Genomic DNA, 21,599 nt, shown 5'->3' on the forward strand with positions numbered 1-21,599 from the left:
CAGATCTACAAAATTATTATATGAAAATATGAAATGCTCTCATAGAAATTGTGGCTGAATGTGAAATGGACTTTCACAGAAATATGGTAGCATGCAGTGAAAAAAATTATAATCATTTTCAGATCAACCAGAGCTGTTCTATCATTGATGGAAAAAGTAGACTACACTAAACAAAATCACAATATATTTACAGATTTAAAATGTTAAAGTTTAACGGCCTCTGTTACAGGTCTATGAAAAATAAATTGGTTAAGAAAAATGTTTGCAGTGACCCCAAATCTCTGTAAGTGAGCTTCCATAGACAAACAGTGAAGGCTGAGAATGAGTAAAATGAGTTAGGATTCTAATCAATCCTGAAAATACATTCACCTATTGACCACAATTGTGTGCAGACATTGACCAGCTGCAATAATAGATCATACGAAGTCCAGCCAGACAATGTGGCAACTGCAGCAAGATAGAGCAGAAAGTCTATTCTGATAACATGTCTACTAGTATATGTGGATCAAATACACACGTATTCATTTCTCTGGCCAATAGGCTGAACATCCAGATCCTAACATGACCAGCTAGCTTAATAGGAAAACAGCTTAAAGTAAACTACAGACAGTCGAATATTTTGCAATCAAAACATGGCGATGAACAGATAATTTATTTATAAACTCCGCAAATTAGACCATAGTCAAATGAAAAAAAAAAAAAAAAAAGTCTGCAGTTATGGGTATCCCAATGCCTATGACAGCTTAACATGAAATATAAGGGAAGTGCAAAGATAATATAGCCAAGTGAAATGGGTGGATAGGATATCAATAATCACAGACAATGGACAATTAAATGTGGCCATGACAAGGATGTGAGTAGCTAACTTTAATGGGCCAAGAAAAGCAAGCCACACCAGGCTGTGACACATAAATTAAGTTACATTCAGTAAAAGGCATCAGTCATTTGTACAAGAAGGAATTTATGTACTGAGCAGACATCATATGTGCTATAGGTAAGACAAATTATAATGGTAGATCTACACCCCTGCCTAAAGTTTCCTGTAGAAAGTAAACTCTACATCTCTGTATTATTTATAAAAAAAAAAAACATTTCATTTTGCATTAATATCAGGAAATCAATTTTCAGATTATGTTAAGAATTTTTAGGTTTTGATAATGACATTTAACACAGGCCTCAAACTATATGTTTACAAACCCATTCATCATATTAAACCTACAATTAAAGATTAATGTATATGTGACCATGGAACAAAATCATGCAAGATTTGTCACTTCATAAAACAACACATTTTCCCCTACAGATCCACTAACACTTGAAGCACTTTGCTGCATCTGATGAAAGCGAATTGTGGCATGCTGTAGTTGCAGAAGGCTAGGGCTACACTCAAGCAACACAGGCAATGTCTACACTGTGCTGGTCCCAAAGGAATCCATTAGTTACAAATCATTTGATTTGCGCTATGTGATTAAAAATCACTAGCACAAGCTAGGTACACACTGGAGGTTTTTCAGACAATTATCGGGCCAATCACCCAATAAACGACAGCTCGGCCACATATCACATTAGTGTGTATACTCGCACAATGAATGTCAATCGTTCCAAAGTGCCGATTGTCATTTAATTTGGTTGGGGTACGGTTTAATAATCTGCATCCAATCACCTGTTGATTATGTAGGGTGTATGCACTACACGATCTCCATAGAGTTTACAGAGCCATGGTCTTTTCAGCCGATGGCGGCAATGAACATGTTCTGGTAACTAAATGTAGAGTGCTGTAGATGGAATACTATGTTTGTTCTGAGACAGAATATTTTGTTTCAGAGTCACAGAAGCTAATAAAATTCGTAAGGACATGTGGATAGTTATAATAAGGTGGTTTTAATCAGTATGACAGGAATGAGTGAATGAGTGACTATTGTGCTGTTATTCTCTAAATTACTAGAGGACCAGATGAAGAGCACAGATCTGAAGGTATACCTGTCTAGTGTGTACGCATTAATCTTTCGACCGATCAAAGGTACAATCGTTGTAGATAACAAGTCGGTCAGAAAATTCTTCAGTGTGTATCTAGCCAGAAGCTTTGCATTTCTGACTGATAAGCTTTTAATAAACAGAAATGGTGTGTATAGATTGGTTAATTCCAGCACAGTTCAGTTGTCTATTAAAATTGAGAATATGATTAGCATAGCAGAGGTGACCACTCCCACAACAGAAGCTCCCGTCCTCAGGGCCGGATTAAGGGAATGGAGGCCCCTGGGCTAAGGGGGCCTCCATTCCCCCGTGAGGGCCCCCCCCCTCCCCCGTGATTCGAGCACCCCGCCCCCCGGCACTTACCTCCTTCTCCGGTGTGCTGTACGCTCCTACTGAGGAGATCTCGTGGGAGTGAGACTCACGAGATCTCCTCAGTAAGGAGACTACAGCGCGCCGGAGAAGGACCACAGTGAAAGTGCTCAGCAGCATTGATCGGGCCGGGGGCACACCTGCCCGATCAATACTGCTGCTGAGCACTTTCAAGGGCCCCCTGGATGCCATAGGCCCTGGGCTGTAGCCCAGTTAGCCCTATGGTTAATCCGGCCCTGCCCGTCCTGTGCAGATTAGCCCCATGCTGTAGGTTTGTCTGTCAATAGTCCGAACCAGACCCCCCCTCCATCAACCTCGCAGGTTGTCCTCCTGCTTTAGGGGAAAATTGGGCCACTGTCTAGTGTTAGGACTGTGAGGAATTAGAAGAGGGGGGAGTGTTACTCAATCTGTCAAACTGTATTTATTGAAAGGAAATTCATCCATTCATTTCAATAGGCCTTCTAATAAAAATTATTGCCGCTTGCATTCTGGATGTATGTAAACGTGTCAAGCACATATAAACCATGGGTTTACCACATTTGAACCAAATACAAAATGCATGACATTGGGATGTTAGAACAGCGCCTTTTCAAATTCACTTGATACATGTCAGCTGAAATCTCCAGCTCCTAAGTAGTCAAACAGTATTAGTCATTGTAACATATGTTTGTCTACCAGAAGCAACAGAAAAAAAAAAAAAAGTTAAAAGCAACATTCTGCAAACCATAATAAATTTGATGGGTAAGAGGAGACATCTTGTTGACTTAAAACAGTTGGGTTTTACTTCTTGTTTGCTCTTTTCTATGCTGTTTCCTCTTGTAACAAATAAAAAGAGAGTTTAAAATATATTTGATGGGGGGGATATTAATTTGAAAGGGAGAAAAAAAAAAACACATATGGTTCCCTTTGAAGTGTCTGTCAGCCTGGAGTCAGAGTGCCTTCAGCTCCACCACCTAGTTAGCACGGCCCTACATCCAAAACATTATGTGCCACTATCTGAATTTACTTTCTCCAGGACCTTACAAGGACTTTTTTGGGCAGAAGTCACATAAAACAAAGGAATATCTTTCACTTTGCACACAGTAATTACCTATGTTGACATAAGAATGATACACCACATTATTTTACTATATAGATTACCGGAGAGATAGTTAAAATAATATGTTTGCTCCCCACAGGAAAAAAAAAAAAGGCTAAGCAAGGCAGAAAACTTACAATCCGGCCTACAGAATGCTTTAAGGGGAAAATGGCAAAGTGTATATGCAGGTAAAATTCCAACTTCTGTGCCAGGGGGTCATTACTGCGAGTATCCCGCGGAACATGCTGCTCCCACTTCTCAATGAAAGCTTTCCTGTCCCCATCTTCAAAAGCACTGAGGAGATCTTTCTGCAAGAGAAGGCAAACCATGGCTATTATTGAACTTTACTTATATAGGGCCTGATTCATCAAGGATCTTAACTTGAGAAACTTCTTATTTCAGTCTCCTGGACAAAACCATGTTACAATGCAAGGGGTGCAAATTAGTATTCTGTTTTGCACACAAGTTAAATACTGACTGTTTTTTCATGTAGCACACAAATACTTGATAGCTTATTTGTACACTGAAATTTAAAGTTGATATTTGTGTGCTACATGAAAAAACAGTCAGTATTTAACTTATGTGCAAAACAGAATACTAATTTGCACCCCTTGCATTGTAACATGGTTTTGTCCAGGAGACTGAAATAAGAAGTTTCTGAAGTTAAGATCCTTAATGAATCAGGCCCATAGTGCAGGGCCATCTTAACATTATGGGCCCCCGGGCAAAGCAGTGCACCTGGGCCCCTAGATATAGATATAGATAAAGATATATAGATGTATACAGATACAGATATAGATATATAGAGATAGAGATAGATAGATGTACTTGCTCAGTGACCCTTGTAGGTCTTTTTTGCAGGTTTTTTTCTTTTGCAGGATTATTTATTCTCATTAAGAGCCGTGCCTATGGGGCCCCCGGGCAGCTGCCCATCGTGCCCAATGGAAAAGATCGCCCTGCCATAGTGTCGACAAATCATGAAGCACACTACAGAGAATGTTTAATCACATCAGTCGCAGCCTCAGTGGAGCTTACAGTCTAAAAATGCTCTGCCCCACACACACACTAACATTAATCTACCAGTATGTTTTACAAGAAAACATCGGAAGGGAGAGGGCTTAATAGAAGTTCCCCCTGATGGGGAGGAAAGGAATTGATCCCAGAGACTCTAGGTAATCAATCAAAACAGAGATTTCAGTATGAGTCTGGACATATCAAAGCGTGAATGGGAACCTCAAGATTCGGCCCATTCTGAAAATAGATTGTTTATCCCAGGCAGTGAGGTCACATTTCATCTTAGCAAGTAAAGCAGGGAAATAAGCCTGTAGTAAGTGGTGATTAAGCTTAGTAAGAAATACTCCTAAATACTTAAGTGTACGAAACTGCCATTTCCCAGGGCCACATTTGTAGATTCTCAAACGTAAAAGTCTACCACCTCCAACTTTTCAGGATTAATTTAGTATCCTGTGTATGCACTGTACGAGAGCAATTCTTGAAGAAGTCAAGAGACAAAAAGTGGACAACAACTATGTAGAGAGTGACTTTATGTTCAGTAAATCCAACTGATGCCTGAAATGGGGATAGTTCATATTTTGCTGCCTAAAAACAGATTAGTGTGAAAATCAATTTTTACAGGAAAATGTTTGTGTGACTAGACTGATGTAAGTATCCAATACAGTAAAAATACTGTGCAATGCAGAAGTCCCAACGTGATGGAAGACAGTTTATACGATTGGACATTAATTGAAGTCCTAATAGAATTATAATGAAATGGTGTACATGATGCATTATTTAAACAGAAACAAGCAAAACATTCAGATTGCCATATACCATTGTATAAAAAAAATGAAGGGGTTAATTAGAAAGGGTGTGCCCTTATCTTATTCAGCTTCTGCACCTACACATCAATATCTATGTTCTCACTCCTATCACAGGAAGGGATGACCTTATCCTCATTTACCATATCTGGCCAAAATGCAGAAGAATTGTTTAATATATCCAGACAGACAAGACATTTCCTAGCATTCACCACCCTGTCTCCAGGAGCTTGCACCATTAGGTGAAGATCAGCTCAGACAGGGTGTTGCTACAAGAAAGGCATCCCCCCCACCACCAACGTGCAAACATTCCACACATTGCACGACTATCTGTTCCAGAAATGTTACTCACAACAGCTTACATTTTTAATAACAATAAATGTCCCAATGAAATTCTCCTGCGAAACTGCTAACTTTTAACTGGCTTGGTAAACATACACATATTTGACATTCTTAAAACATTTGCAACCATAATGAAGACCTATACACCACGAAAAAGGATTTTGTCTAAAATGATGATAATGGTGCAAGTTTAACTCTTATTTCAATGTAATCAGACTGTTTCCCCCTATTACTTCAACGCAACTATATAGATTTGCCTTAGGAAAAATAGGCTATGTCCGAATGGACATTTTCTATCTTTTTAAAAAGATCATAAGCACATATTTTTATGTTTCCATGTCTGTACCTGGAGTTATCTGGAGAAATAGGCTTGTAAGTGTATTTCTCTATTAATTTTAACGGCTTCCATTCAAGTGTTAAAGCACATCAAATACACTCCAAACAAAGTCCATACACATAGACTCAGATAGTTGTCATTGTATGCACGCCTATGATTATCACTGTATATCTATATTATATACACACACACAGAGGTTGAAGTGGGCTGGTTTATGGTGGTATGCCATACCACCACCTCTTCTACTGTTTAAATTGTAAAACTATTAAATCCCATTCACTTACATTTTCCATACTGCCAAAACCAGTGCTCCCAACGGTGGGAGTTTTAAGATCAAGGTGCTATGACAAAATTTGTACCACCTCTTTTGACACATTAACTGATTAATTGCTTTTTGAAACAGCTGCAAGTGAAGTTCATGATGAAACTAATTAATTTTAAAGCATGGGAGGGGGGGACAATTCTAATGCGAACATTGAAATAAAAACAGTATATGGATATTTAACTTGTCACAGCATTGCTGTAACCAGTTAAAGATTGCCATCTTTATGCAGGATTGAGATGTAACTATGTAGCTTGACATTTCTTCCCCCCAACATGGATGCTAGAATGGTATGTTCTAATCTTGTAACGGATTAGAATAGGTCTTCTATCAATCACCATGTTCATACCTGTATAAGTAAAGTCTTAGAGTCCCTCGTGGCAGATCCTTCACTTCTCGGTAGTGGTTTTCCTTTAACTTTACACTCCTTTACAAAGCTTTTCAGGGTCTCACAGAACTCCTCGAAGTTAAGAAACTAAAAAGGAGCACATAAAACATAACTCAAAGCAGTAGAACAATATACTATGATAGATGTACTACAACGCAATAATCTATCTTGTTAAATACGTGCAGTTTGTGTATGATAAAATACTTCTCTAACTATTTTAATAGTTTCTCTCCAATGCCCCTATCCTGTTTCACTTCGGTGGTATTTCACTCAATTACTTTGGGAAACAGGGAGCAATTAGTGTTACATAAGCATATATGTATATAGGGAGAGCCACGTAGGTTGTTTTTATGCAGATTCTGTAAAACGGAAGCCAGAGCACGAAATGATTGTTTGATGAGGGGCCCTATGCCGGTCATGGGAAGACTAACATTGGTTCTGCACGTTGAACAAATAATATTTATGTTGTACAAGTTTATATTCACCCTTTTCAATCACTAGATATGTATATATTGCCTTCAGGCAAAAGCAGGGTTACAGGGAAAATATTTTTCTTAAAGAGGAACTACAAATTCACAGTTAACACTATCTGCAGCCAATATTCATGGTTATAATCTTCTGTTAGTTCTTAGCCATTTTTTTCCATTTGAATGAGGACCATAAGCAAGATGGCTTTAGATTTAGAAGAACAACAACTCATTTTTGTTTGTTTTTTAAACAGCTAAATAACTTAAGATCAGACAATTTGTAAAATATACGCTACTTAATACATTTATATAGACAAATCTTTTAACTCCGACTGATTTCCTTCAATTTTATTTTCCGTTATTGTTCACAGATGATACATAAGGGTTGTGTATGTGGCATATTTGGTTGTAATTCCTCATAATGGAAAAGTGAAAGACTGAGAAGAGAACAAACAAACATTCACCATGCTTCACATTCAGAGCTGAAGTCAAGAAGAGATTGGGGGTGGGTGGGGGCGTTATCCTAAATTCTTCTGTGATCTGCCCTGTTTCTGTGGACATATACAACTCTACATAAACCTATGTATAGTTGCAATTGCTCTTATGCATATTTTTCACACACAACACTCTCAATTTGTCAGTGTGGCACACTCAGAACAATCAATCCTTTCCTCAAGTGTGATTGTCAAAATAGGAAATAATGGAACTTGAAAGGAGAAAAGAAGGAGGGTATAAAGAGTCAGGGAGGGGGGCCAGACACAGCAGGGGGTACTCTGGAGAAAGCCTAGCAGTCTTCAATCTGGTCTAATTGCTAACAAACTCTCATATGTTACGTTGCTTATGCAGAGAAAAAAAAAAATTAAATTCATACAAATTAAAAAGAATTCTGCCAATAAAGAATTTTAAGTACTCAGGGCCGCCAAGTAGAGGAACTTCTTGGGGGCTCCCTCCATAGCCTCCAAAAGGTGCGGAGCCACACTAGATTGGTGAATCCTCCCACTACACACTTTCTCAAAATTCTCCCTCACCCTCCCAAACTAGTGAAGACTACTTGCTCCAGTCTATCAGCAGCACAGGGAAATGTTGAAAATTGGAGGTTTGTCCAATCAGCTGCACCACGACAACCTGCACAAGCCTGGCTCATTTAAACAAAAAATAAAATATATATTATAATCCTAGTCACCTATTCACTATGGCAAATGGAGAAACTTCCTTTTTCTGCACTCCACCCTCTACTCCAGCACATCAGATGGTGTTCTGACGGTAGCCCATGGTTTACAGTATTTAGGTCTTCCACATACAGTGTTCATACTTGTTTAAAGCTATTACCATTACCAACTACAACCACTCTCGACGGAAACTCCAGTGGCATCAGCAAAGATCCGCTATGCCCATGGTACTAATAATAACTTTCAGCAAAAATGGGTGAGAGCCAAATGCTGGTAATTCTAAAGGTTCCTGGCATGTGCACTGTAGTAGAGAGGGAGTGTGGTATTATTCACTGGGGACTCAAGTTGGTGTGTAAGTTTATGGGGGGACAGCACAGTGTATAAAACTTTTAAGAGTGTGCAATCATTTGTCTGAGGTGCACACATTGGAATGGAATAATTTTTCTGGGGGGCACAGGTAATGTGTAATTATTTTTGGAGAAGCAAATTAGTGTATAATTATTTTGGAGGGACAGGCTGCTGAAAATTGTGACTGGGACACAGGCTGGTGTGTAATAACTATTTTGTGTGGCAGAGGCTGGCATGTCATTTTTTAAGTGGGCACAAGCTGGTTTATTCAGGACTAATGTGTAATCCTTTTATGGGGGGGGGTCACATGCCAGTATAATAAGAGCAAAGACTACTGTAATAGTCTAGTTGGGGCACTAATTGGTGTAATCTTTTTTTTTTTTTTTATCTGGAAGTGGGTGTTATATTGGTACAGGCTGGTGCAATCTGCGGGGTGTACACTAATGTAGTGTGTTGTACAATGTGTTGGGCACAGCTGTGTATATAATGATGCACATTTGAGCTGCATATTATATGCAATATTTCCGTCAATCATTTGCCGGCCATTATTATGTACAGTCCTGTCAATGTGTATAGCCCACCTACAATTTTTTTTAGATGTCTGGCAGTTTTTAAAATTTCAAAATTGCTGGCTCCTAACTTTTGGATTCATTTTCTCAGTTCCGGTTTCCATTTTAATAACTTAAAATGTTAGGGTGATTTCTTCTATTTTAATATCTTCTTCTTAAATTTTGGATTTACTGAATCACTTTAGTTATCACACAAGAAGAAGGCAATTGTACATCATGTATATTTAAGAATACTGATCATTTAAAATTAGTGGCTGTAGACGAAATGTAACCTGGCAAGTTACATAGGACATTGGGACATTAACAGAACAATCTGCTTTTCCCCCTTCTTCTAGCAAACCAGCAGTATGGGGAGTCGGCCTTTAGGTTCACACTATACTGACAGCAGTATGGTACTTTATGTTCCTCTGATTCTGACCTTAACTGACCTCCCCACCACTACCATCAACACAGCTTCCTGCAACAAGCTGCAGAAGATGAGTGGCAGTATTGAGGGACAGAGATAAGGAAGAGATTTTGAATGTGCACAAAAATAGGCTAAAACAGACTGTTACAAAATGACACTATTACAAAAGAAATAGGAAGCAATGCAGCAAGGTTATGGATATTTTTTATGAGACATTCCTAGGGTATCTTAATAGAAAAAAACGGCATTATAGAACCTTTCATCTATATATAATGCAAATAATGATATACTTACCTCTTTCACTAATCCAATTAAATCTGCTTCATAAGCCAAAATATCACCCATTTTATGAAACCACTCTTCTCTTCCACATAGCCAGAAAGCCTACAGAAAAAAAAATCATCAGCATATTATCTATCATACAACAATTATAGGCCATGCTACCATTACACACCAATGAGATCATAGGCAAAAATGGAAAGAGATAATCCCAGCTCTTCTAGTACCTGGACAAATTAGAAGCCAAACTCCTGTGTGGATGTTCTCACTTTGGTAGTGTTTACACACAAATATTGTTACTTATTTAGAATTCCTGTCTCCAGCCAAAAAGGTGTAATTTTACTTTATGTGGATTTATTAGGTTAGAACGCTTTGTACTCAACGGTGTTCTGTTCTTTGTTCTGTTCAGTTGGCCGATGATACAGACGCAAACTATATAATTTGATTACATCTCTAGGTAACTCTATTATGTCTTGTCTGCCACTTCTCATATAATTATGAAGCTTCACAGTCTACACAAAGTCCTTAAAACAACACATTAAAAATGTACACATTTATCATCAACAACATTTATTTATATAGCACCAACAGATTCCGTAGCACTTTACACATTTATAGCAGAATCCATATTTACAGACACAAGAGAAATGTATGACCAAAAAAAAAAAAACACACAACAATTTTTTCCATCAATTTTATTTACAAACTTTAAACAATAGGGCTCAATTCAAACCATGGCCCTATCTGTGTGGAACTTGTATGTTCTCCTCATGTTTGTGTGGGTTTCCTAGATGCTCAGATTTCCTCCCATACTCCAAAGATAACTGGCAAAACTTCTAAATGTCCCAATTTAGACGGAACATTCCAATTTGCGGGCTGCAAAAGGGGTGGGAAAGTAGGTGGGATTTTGATAAAATTTGGCCACAACAGGGGCATGGCTTACATCGCCCCGCTTTTGGGAGGTATGTACTGAAAGGTGAATTGGCCCCTGAAAAAACTAACCCTATAGATTGTAAGGTCTACTGGGGCAGGGACTAATGTGAATGATTAAATATTCTCCATAAAGCACTACGTAATATGTAGTATGTACTATATAAATAACAATTAATAAATAATAATAAATGTAGTAAGTAAACAGAAAAAGAGAGGAAACAAACATTGCTAAACTTTTTATTATGAAATATTCATATACTGAATACTTTGCAGTCCAATTAAAATAAAATACAAATGTATGGGGAATAGAGGAAAAATTAGTCCAAGGAGACGGAATATTGTCCTTTGTCAGTTTTTAGGTTCACTAAAAGCTGTGAAGCGGTTTGCAATGAGACACGTAGCAAATCTTATCTACTAGGTCAAAATAAATGTCCATCTAAACACTTATTTTAATAACAGTAGACCTTGCACCCAATATATTAGGACGGCAGTGGTCCACTGCCAGTGACCCAGACGTTCAGGAGATAATCACATCCCTGGTGTCTTGTTGAGGGTATTCAAAGTTGAGAAAAGAAATACGGGGACTAAAGATAAGCCAACAATGTCAATCAATACCCTACATTATGCACAGTTAACCATAAACATGGTGCACCTAGATCCCCCCCCAAAAATATATGAGAAAAAAAAAAAGTGTGTGTGAATTAATGATGTTACCCAAATGTAAGAGTATACTCAGCGCAACGTCAGCGTCTGAATTTTCACAGATCAAAAATGTTACCACCCTAAGACACTTTGGCACCCGCCAGCTTATAGTGGAACTCATTATGACTCTCCAATTAAGATTAGAAACCAGCTACTTACTCACAACTAAACTATACAGATGATTTCTGTGACTGGTCGCAGGATCATAACACACTGCAGTATTTTCTGCTGGAAGGTGTAAAAGATGCAGCGGGTCCCAGAGACACCCAGTTGTTACATTCAGTTGTCAAACTATAGCCAGGTGTACCGTGTAGCTCAGATCTGACTCATGTTACCACTCCATTAGGTTAGTAAGTTAGACCAACTAATCAGTTGACACAGATCGGACACCAAAGTTTATGTACAGATTTAATACTCTAGCAACAGACACCGTCAGCTGTTTGCTCCATGAATATAGAGAACATGAGCAGCATTACCACAAACATCAATATATCCCTAGCTGGAGGTATTTTACCATTAGTTTACTGGTGTCATATGGACATTACAGACATGCATACAGCCTGAGCTTAAAGTGTCTTTAGCAGAAGTCTCAGTGATATGCATTTCCATCTCAGTCACTTGCTGTGCATCTGTTCCAGTTTTGTGTCCCCAGTTTTCAGTTAGGAAGTTTGCACAAATTTCTAATCACTTGAGTCCTAAAGATGTCTTCTGCATTGCCTAATAGCGGTGTTCATCATCATCATTTAATTGTAAGGCGCCACAAAATTCTGCACCGCTGGACTGTCAGTTACAAATTATACAAAACACAAGTTGCACATGAAACAAAACAAGTAGTCAGGGAAGATGAAGGAGGTGCAGGCGTGAGACAATGGATAGAGAGGGCCCTTCTCGTAAGAGTTTCGAGTCCATTAATGCATTACAAGGAAAACAGATTAAAAGTGGCATTACAAGATACCAAGGAGGAAGACAATAATATACAAAAACACTGCCTGGATCTTACCAGCACATTCTACCAGAGATTGTTAGGGTATCTGTCTGATGTTTAACAGAGTTTGGCTCATACAGCACAACAAAGATACTCAAGTAAAACTAGAAATAGTTACTGAAGCAGGAGAAAAGATGCCCTGTGGAATGTTTTATTTAAAGTGCTGATCATAAATTAAATGAAATGTTGTGGCATGAGTTCATGAAACACAGCCCAAAATGTCAATGAGTTGAAAGAGTTCTGTAAAGAGGAACAAGCCAAAAATCCCTCCAAGCCAATGTGTAGGATTTATCAACAGGTACCTGACATGTTTGTTGAGAAAAGTATGTGAACTATTACAGTTATCAAATTTCTTTAGCAAAAAAAACAAACTAAAGACAGGAAGTGTTTGATCAATGAGTTCAGCAAGGACATGAAGAAGGGTGTCAATTAGATTCTCTTTATAGATCACACATTAAAGGATTCACATATCACATTTTATCATTTCAGCACCAAAGAAAACATAAAGGAATACTAAATCCAAACATTTTAATTTCTCGGATTTGATGCATGAAGGAAATATATATAGTTGACTGTCACTCTACTCTGTCCTCAGCAACTATCACCTCCAAACACAATAACAAATAGCTGAATTGGTGGTGCTATATAAATAAATGATGATGACGACAACGTCCACATCTATAGGAGAGCATCCTAATGAGAATATTTTCAGATGAAAATGCTAAGACTTCTGTCAGTTGAGTCGCTGTGACATAACTGGGTCTTGTGTATGAATCCAACCAATCTACACTGTGCATTTCTGCAGAACAAAGATGCAAGCATAGGACGAAAGCTTTTGTCTGTTTAGTTAGAGAAGCATCTCCCCACTAACTAGCAACCTGATGCAGAGGTGTTAAATAGAATGATTGACATTTATTTTTGCTATTACTCAACTCAGTAATAAACAGCCTTTTATATAAACCACTGTCAAATTGTGGCTTTACTTGCTCTTGCGTTACAATCTTCATCTTTTGATTCCGTTGCAGGTTTAACCATTCTATTCGGACAATCCCTGGACTTGACTAATGCTCACTCTGCCACCCTTGGATCCTATTGTAACTGTGCCTGAGATCCTCACTCTTCCTCTTCTACTACAACCTGTCCTCTTGACCCTGTCCCTTCCAAGTTCCTCAGCTCCTCTTCTCCAAATACCTGTTGTCACCTTGCTCACCTCTTTAACCTCTCACTCTTCCTTCCTCCTTCAAGAATGCTCTCCTCTCCTCTATTCTTAAGCAACCCTCCCTTGACACATCCTCTCTCTCACTCCCTTCACTCCTTTGGTCATCACGAAACTGCTTTCTCCTGGCTTGCTCCTACCTCTCTGGCCACTTTTTCAGCATCTCTGCTTTTGAGTCTACCCCCCCCCCCCTTTCTTCCTCTATCTATTGGAGTTCCCCCAAGGCTCTGTCCTTGGCCCTTTGCTTTTCTCTCTCTACACCACCTCTCTTGTTAAACTTATTCAATCATTTGGCCTTCAATAGCACCTCTAAGCTGACGACACACAAATCTATCTTTCATTCCCTGAACTCTCTCCCACTTTCCTAACCAAAGTATCTAACTGTCTCTCGGATGTAACTATCTGGATGTCACAGCGCTTCTTCAAACTCAACATCTCCAAATCCGAGCTCATCATCTTTCCTGCTGCCATTGGTGCTGTAATTTCCAATATCTCCCTCTTGGTTGACAACATAACTCTCTCTCCTATCACCCAAGCCCGCTGCCTTAGGGTCACTCTTGACTAACAGCAGTAGGAAGGGCTTACAAATGCTGCCACCACTGGACTCCTTACCGGCATCCAGTATCGGGATTCTTCTGGGTAACTGCTAGTGTATTGTAGAAAAATAAGGATAAGGGGAAATGGAAAGAGTCAGATGATTATATGGTTATATGCTGTTTGTTACATATGTTACAGTAACTGTAACAAAATATAACTAAACTAGTAACAATACATGAGATACGGACCTACCTGCAATCACACTGAGTTTGTAGTGTTTTTTACCATTATCATTGTTTTCAGCAGTGTCAATTGATGCATGTTAATTGTTTAACACATCTAAGCTGTCTCGTTCCGGCCGGAGCGTATTGTGGACCTATCCATATTAAATTGATATATCTTTCCTTTACAAGCGCCCAGAACCTGACTATTTTTATACCTACCTGTGAGGGATCTGTATCCACTCGCATAGTTGCTTTAAGCTATAATATTCACGCTGCAATTACACAATATAGAGGGGCTTGTATACTAGAGGAGAGTTAAGCTCTCGGACATTGCTTATTTGGCTAACATTGACTTATGTTTAATCCTGTCCCCAGCAACTCATGATTAAGAGACACTTAAGGCATAGCCAGTTTTTATACAATATTTCATTATTACATTTTTAATCTGTCTACATATTTTGCTGCTAATTTTAAAATCAATTTAATAAAGGTTAAGTTTTATATTGTTTAGAGACCCCAATTTTTCTGGATAGAATTATGCGGATGCGGAGTGATTAGTGCATCATATTTAAAAACCACTTTTATTCTCTCTGTTCCAATCTAACTGCTAGTGTACCCAGGCTGGTACCCCTGATCTCTTCCTATGGATCAGGGTTGCTGTGGATGGATTCCCTCTGGCCTATCACACTGGCCAAAGCTGCAGTACCGGAAAGCTGGATCCAAACCTTAGAACAGCCAGGAACGGATTAGAGTCTAATCTGTAGGTCACAGGGATAGAGAAGTTTCCAAGCAGGTCTTTGAAGCAAATGATGTTTATTTGCTCACACTGGTTGAAGGTACCAGTGAGCAGGTCAGATGAAACAAGAAGAACAATTTCCAATACAAAACAGTGCTTTTTTATACGGTTTTGAACACAGCATCACAGGGTAAGCCAGCCCCCTGAGGTCTGAGCTATTTTTAGAATCAGGATGCAATATGTTTACCCAAACATGGATTTACATGCAATGCAAAGCTAACAATATTTACACTTATCTGTGATATCCTAAAACTTGCTGTGTTTTCCTTGTTTTAGACACAGGAATTCTAACAGAGAGTCTAATAAAACCTTCCAGTGCCTTCAGGTGCTGGACCCTCACACATCAAAAGATCTAATTACCATGAGATTAACATGGGTCCTTTCTTCAGACAGTTGCAGAATACACATTCCTAAAAGAAGTTACAAAACCCCAAACAAGTCATTTCTCTATACCAAAATACACAAAAGACTTCCTCAACAAATGCTTATTGCATCAGATATATACCTCAGAAATAATGCATTTCCTCTAGCAAAGTTAAAACAAAAAAATGAATTTCGTCCCCTGGACTCAGAAATAAAGATATTCCTTTAACAAAATACACACAATATCAAAAATAAGTACATTTGCAATCATATAAATAAGCGCCCTGCGCTATTTACTTTAAATAAATTTATACCATAAGTTATTTATAAGTGATCCAGTCCCACCTGGGCATCCAAAATAAGGCACAAGTCACGATCTTGTAAAGTAGTTTTAAAAAAAAAAAAAAGAAGAAAACAGAACATCATTGGATCTCAAACTAGAACATGGAAGCAGTTTTCAAAAATATACCAAAACAACATTTATGTAGAGTTATGTATTTTTATTTATGTAGAGTTATGTATTTTTATTTATGTAGAGTTATGTATTTCATTTAAGTTATAAAATGGTAAAATGGAAACTGACAAATGAGAAGTAATAATATGTGAATAATATATTGGCTTTGTAGCCTCAGCTGGTGTGTGCGTGTGTTGGATATAGAGAGGGAAAACAAAGAAATTTATATATATATATATATATATATATATATATATATATATATATATATATATATATATATATATATATTTTATTTATTGACCAAAGTTTTTCTGCAAGTCAAGGAGAAACAAGAAATAGAGTTCTCCCCCTCTACATACAAGGGGCTGGCAAAATGTAGCTCTGGGGAAACCACACTGCACTGGCCAATAAGTAGTGGCCCACCCTCAAAGGTGGGTTTCTGTACAATATATATGTATTAATATAAAAAAGAGGCTATTTTAATGATAAATTTAAATAATGAAAATATATAATGCAACAAAAAACAAACCTCACTTTATATTGCATTTTATTTTATTTATTATTTCTCCCTACAGCACCTTTTTTTTCTTTTTTTACATACCTGGCTGATTATAATGGGATAGAAATATATATAAAACACTATATAGCTATAACATCAGAACAATAAAAGCAACAAATAACACATATGTCTGTCCCATCATCCCACTGTTCCCTTTTCATCACACCGTTGCCCCTCATTACATTGTTCCTCTTTAGACAATTCTAATTTACTTACCTTCCTATGGTCTTCTTTTCTTCTCAGCAGTTCCTCCCAGCACAGCTCTTCACTGACAACATAGGGACATGATGATGATATCAAATCCAACAGTCAGTGAGGAGGAGTGTAATTTGGTGCTACAGGGCTCCCTTAGTAAGGGAGGAGCACTGTAGCTCTGTCATTGGGGCGATGCAGGCAGCCGCATCATTCATTAATAGAATATTGTACTACAAGCTGTAGTACAAAATTCTACCAATGGACGACACGGCAGCATTGAGTAGTATGCGATCCAGTAAACTATGCATGGAATGCATAGGCTGCTTGCACTGCATTCCCACTGGACCACCAGGCAGCCAAAAATTAACTTTGCTCCCTAGCCCAGCCCTCCCTGTCTACATAGAATATAATATTATATAGGATTTCTTATGAGACAGGTATTAAAAAAAATGTTTTTTTTTAGGGAATTTACCATCCTTAACCTTACAATGAAGAACTTCTTTATATGCAGCACGGTGGCTAAGTGGTTAGCACTTCTGCCTCACAGTGCTGGGGCCATGAGTTCAATTCCCGATCATGGCCTTATCTGTGTGGAGTTTGTATGTGCTCCCGTGTTTGTGTGGGTTTCCTCCGGGTGCTCCGGTTTCCTCCCACACTCTAAAAACATACTAGTAGGTTAATTGGCTGCTATCAAAAAATTGACCCCAGTCTCTCTCTCTCTCTCTCTCTGTATGTTAGGGAATTTAGACTGTAAGCTCCAATGGGGCAGGGACTGATGTGAATGAGTTCTCTGTACAGCGCTGCGGAATCAGTGGCGCTATATAAATAAATGGTGATGATGATGATAGTGTCAAAGTCGTATAATTGGATGAACGAAAGTATATTGGTTAATATTGTTTTGCCGTGCAATTGCGATTTGTACGCCACGTAACACAGATCCGTACACCACCTAACACAGCGCGTGGTGCGATCGCACGGTAAAATACTCACGTACACACTCGCATTACAACATATAGTTATTTATATAATTCATATTCATGCTAGTCCGTTACACTTTAATTTATGAGCAGATAGTATTTGGTTTATTATTAGTTTATATAATATGATTATATGTACACTTCAGTGATATTTAAGGTTCAGCTTATAGGAAAGGTGTCATGTCTAGTATCATATTAAACCCCTATTCATCAGCACCTGTCCGGTGCATTCGGCGAAGAGATCGCACATTGCATACTTTAATTATTGATGTTATGGAATAAACCTTTGTATGATGCTGGCTATGAAATGCTAATGGTTTAACTATAACTGGAGCACATCCCCTGGAGAGACGACCCCCACCTTTGGATTCCTTAGTTTGAACTAGCCTATGACCTGTTTACCCTGGACCCATCTGATGTCTGGACCTATAGAAGCAAGCCACGTCATCTGAAATGTTCTCTGTTACACTGAATGTGTATATATAATCATAGCTGCACCCCCACTAGCCTCAGTCTACTCTGACCACAGTTATCTATACAGTTATACTGTTCCACTGGGACCCGTGGAAGCGCAGCGATTGCAGCGGTATGTATTTATCTTTTGGTATTGGCTGTACTGTACTGTATTATATTACAATCATGTATTGAACTGTTAACTTTTTACATCTGCTAAAATAAATCACTTTGTGCGTTACAAACACAATACAATCGCTTGGGCAATGCTTATTTGAAAATGATAGAATTAATTTAATAATAGTGATTTTATATATATATATATATATATATATATATATATATATACATATATACACACACACTACATGTAATTTTAAGAAAAACTATATCCTGCCCTATATCGGTAGCAGATAGGTGGAGTTTTAGACACGAGACTGCCCTTTTAACTCTAGATCTGTGCTCTATTCCGTACTAGAGGACCGGAGAATAATGCTAATTAAAAAGAAATTCAAACAGTTGGGCCAAGAGAAGTTACAATTGGTGTGCAAAGAAGAGTTAGAGTGTTTGTTTTTTTCGAGTGCTATCCATAGATTATGCGTTATTGATTTTGGTTTACTGGTACCATTTCCTAAGAAAGAATAAAGAGCAGTGCATAGATAAAGAATAAAGTACAGGTCACATTCTTTACAAGAAATAGCTGATACTGAACTGCATTTTGCTAAACTGTATTACTTGAAGACACTATAGTGCACCAGCTGTCTCAGCTCTCAACTTAGCTCTCTCACAGCACCTCCAGACCCCCAGACCAGAGCCGTAACTATTTTTCTAGCGCCTGGGGCGTGAAAGACAAATGCCGCCCCCCTAGCTCTCAATTTTAACCAAATGAACCTAAAATATTTCTAAATTGCGCCCCTCTTCAGCGTTGCGTCCTGGACGGTCGCCCCTGTCACAGAGCCCTAGTTATAGCCCTGCCCCAGACACCTGCTAAATTGATGATCCTATTCTGCAGAGTGCCTTATGTGCTTAGGAATGATAATCGTTCTACACACTAGGATATCGAGCCAACCGGTTGTTTATTGTCAGATTGTCCCGATAATCGTCTGAAAACACAGCCTTACTTGACAGGTCACATGGCCATCCAATTAGGTACAGACAGCACCATAGCTCCTTCAGATTCTCAAGCAACTTGAGGATTTAGGGGGTTGGAAAAAAGCACAATATGGAAATAATGGCACAGAACCCTTCAGAAGGGAAGACCAGCTTTCAACCATTCCAGGGATGCAACAAAGCCAATGTTTATAATTGTACTTAGGTGGAATTCTTATTTAAGGTTATTGTACTCATAGTTGACTATTATCTGACAATTTATTGACAGTCATTAAAATAGTAAGTCAAGTTGTTAAGAGTCTCAAAAAAAAATAACAGACACAGAAACAGTGATTTATATAATAATTGGTCTTATGTTCTCCAAAGTATTGAAAAACGTATTAGTAATTGTAGAATGACTGAAAAATAAAGACTGGTATAATGCCATCATACCAAAACTACATAACTGAATGAAGGGAGTATAATCACTTATTCACTTTAGTCCAACGAAGATCCTAAATCCTGCGTTCAGTTATTAATGTGTCAGTAATACAGGATTTAAGAATAGGTGTGTGTCTTGCAATCATTATTTGTTAATATTACTAAATTTAAATAAATTATTTACAATTATACCACAGCAAGTAGTATCATATGTCACAAATACTATGGTCTAAGAAGCCCTCTATTAACATAGGCAATACTAAATGTAACAAGAACCTTACCACTATCCGAAGTGTGAAGCACTATCAAACCCAATGTACGAGCTGTAGCCACGTTCACTGCGTCCACAACAGGCCCAACAGACGAATACACAGTAACCAGGGCAACACTCCTCTACCGGACACTATTTTACAGGGAGCCAATTAAACAGCCTGTGACATGGTTGCGACTAAAGTAGACCAATCATAAGGAACGATACAAATTATTGGTGCTTCTCTAGGTGAAACAGTCGAGGATTAGCGTCTATAAAGGTGTACACGGAATAATTACACGGTGAGCAGAGTAATGTCACTGAAGGAGCACACGAGAATTAGTTGTATTATCATCAGCGGTCATTAAAAACGTATCCGCCATTGTTTGCAGGGGAGAAGAAGTCCAGACATCCAGAGTTGTTAACGCTTGGAGAACAATAAAGTTTTGTTAAATGAAATCCACTGAGGGATAAAAGTGCCGGTAGTTATGGTGACGGCCAGTGGATGTGCAATTCACCTAATGTGTAGCTTGATATGTTTTAGAAACGCTGGGAAAAAGGAAGTGTCTGTGATTGGGGCACAGAGAGATAAACTAGTAGGTGTTAGTAACTCAGCTGTGTGGTCCTTTCAAAGATGAAGGATTTTATAATAAGTATAGTGTAAATAGCTGCATAGACTGTTTTCACTACAACATTACAGTTTGTATGCTTTAACCTACATACACATATGTTTGAAATTAGTTTTTTAGTCATGTTAAAGCGCAAAACATGCATATAAGCTGCATTGTGTTTATGTATGTCTCACAACTGTCCCCATTAAGGCAGGAAAATCCATCCAGTCAGCACATTTGTGCCAACTCCCAAGAAGTTGGGAGATATATCACCGCTCACCATGGTCAGCGAGTGCTGTTTGCACCCGTTAGGTGATTGAATGCTTTTAAGGAGTCGAGGAGAGGGCTGGAAGCAGGCCACAACTTTTGAAGCGCTAGCCATGTCCTCAAAGGAGGTGGCCACAATCCCATTGTTTGACTATGCCCCTTTTTGTGTGCATGCACCAAACCAATATTGTAAGGTATGGTTTATGTATGTATTTGAAATGCAGTCATATCAGTGATGGGCAACAGATGGCCGTAGGGCCTTCACCAGTGGCCCCTATCTTGTTCCTGCTTTACTGTCAGATTGTTTGTTGTAGCTTGTTCATAATGCCTGCTGATAAGTTATCACAGATAGGAATCTCTTTTTTTTTATTAAATGTTTTGTAACTTAATAATGAGATTGAGGGTAATGTTCAGTCCTTTTGAAGAATAGATGGCCAACAATGCGGCCCCAGAAATGTATCAAGTTGCCTGTCACTGGTATAGTGGTTTTACAAGTGTGTTTAATCTGTGCCTTTTAACCGCACATCTGTGACAAAACAGGAAGTTGTTATCTTGTTCAAGCCAAGTGGACGTGGAAATACATATGTAAAACTTTTTTAACCGCATTTAATTGATTGTACAGGGACTGATGTATATGAGTTCTCTGTACAGCGCTGTGCAATTAGTGGCGCTATATAAA

At 38.4% G+C, this 21,599-nt stretch overlaps 1 protein-coding gene across 6 annotated transcripts in view; it reads right to left on the reverse strand.

Moving 5' to 3' along the window:
* Positions 1–20,459, reverse strand: part of ARMC9 (armadillo repeat containing 9) — a 125,744-nt gene extending 105,285 nt beyond the window's left edge. For 5 of the 6 annotated variants that reach the window (XM_075202378.1, XM_075202379.1, XM_075202376.1 and 2 more), the window contains exons 1-4: positions 20,074–20,459; positions 9,881–9,970; positions 6,589–6,714; positions 3,559–3,729 (exon numbers count right to left, since the gene is read on the reverse strand). In XM_075202378.1, the coding sequence (XP_075058479.1) occupies positions 3,559–3,729; positions 6,589–6,714; positions 9,881–9,931 (348 nt within the window). In that variant the 5' untranslated portion in view covers positions 9,932–9,970; positions 20,074–20,459. The remainder of the gene's footprint in view (positions 1–3,558; positions 3,730–6,588; positions 6,715–9,880; positions 9,971–20,073) is intronic. The other variant, XM_075202380.1, reaches the window with a different exon arrangement.
* Positions 20,460–21,599: the final 1,140 nt, after the last annotated feature.

The sequence above is a fragment of the Mixophyes fleayi genome, chromosome 3 (assembly GCF_038048845.1).
Source record: "Mixophyes fleayi isolate aMixFle1 chromosome 3, aMixFle1.hap1, whole genome shotgun sequence".
Taxonomy (NCBI): domain Eukaryota; kingdom Metazoa; phylum Chordata; class Amphibia; order Anura; family Limnodynastidae; genus Mixophyes; species Mixophyes fleayi.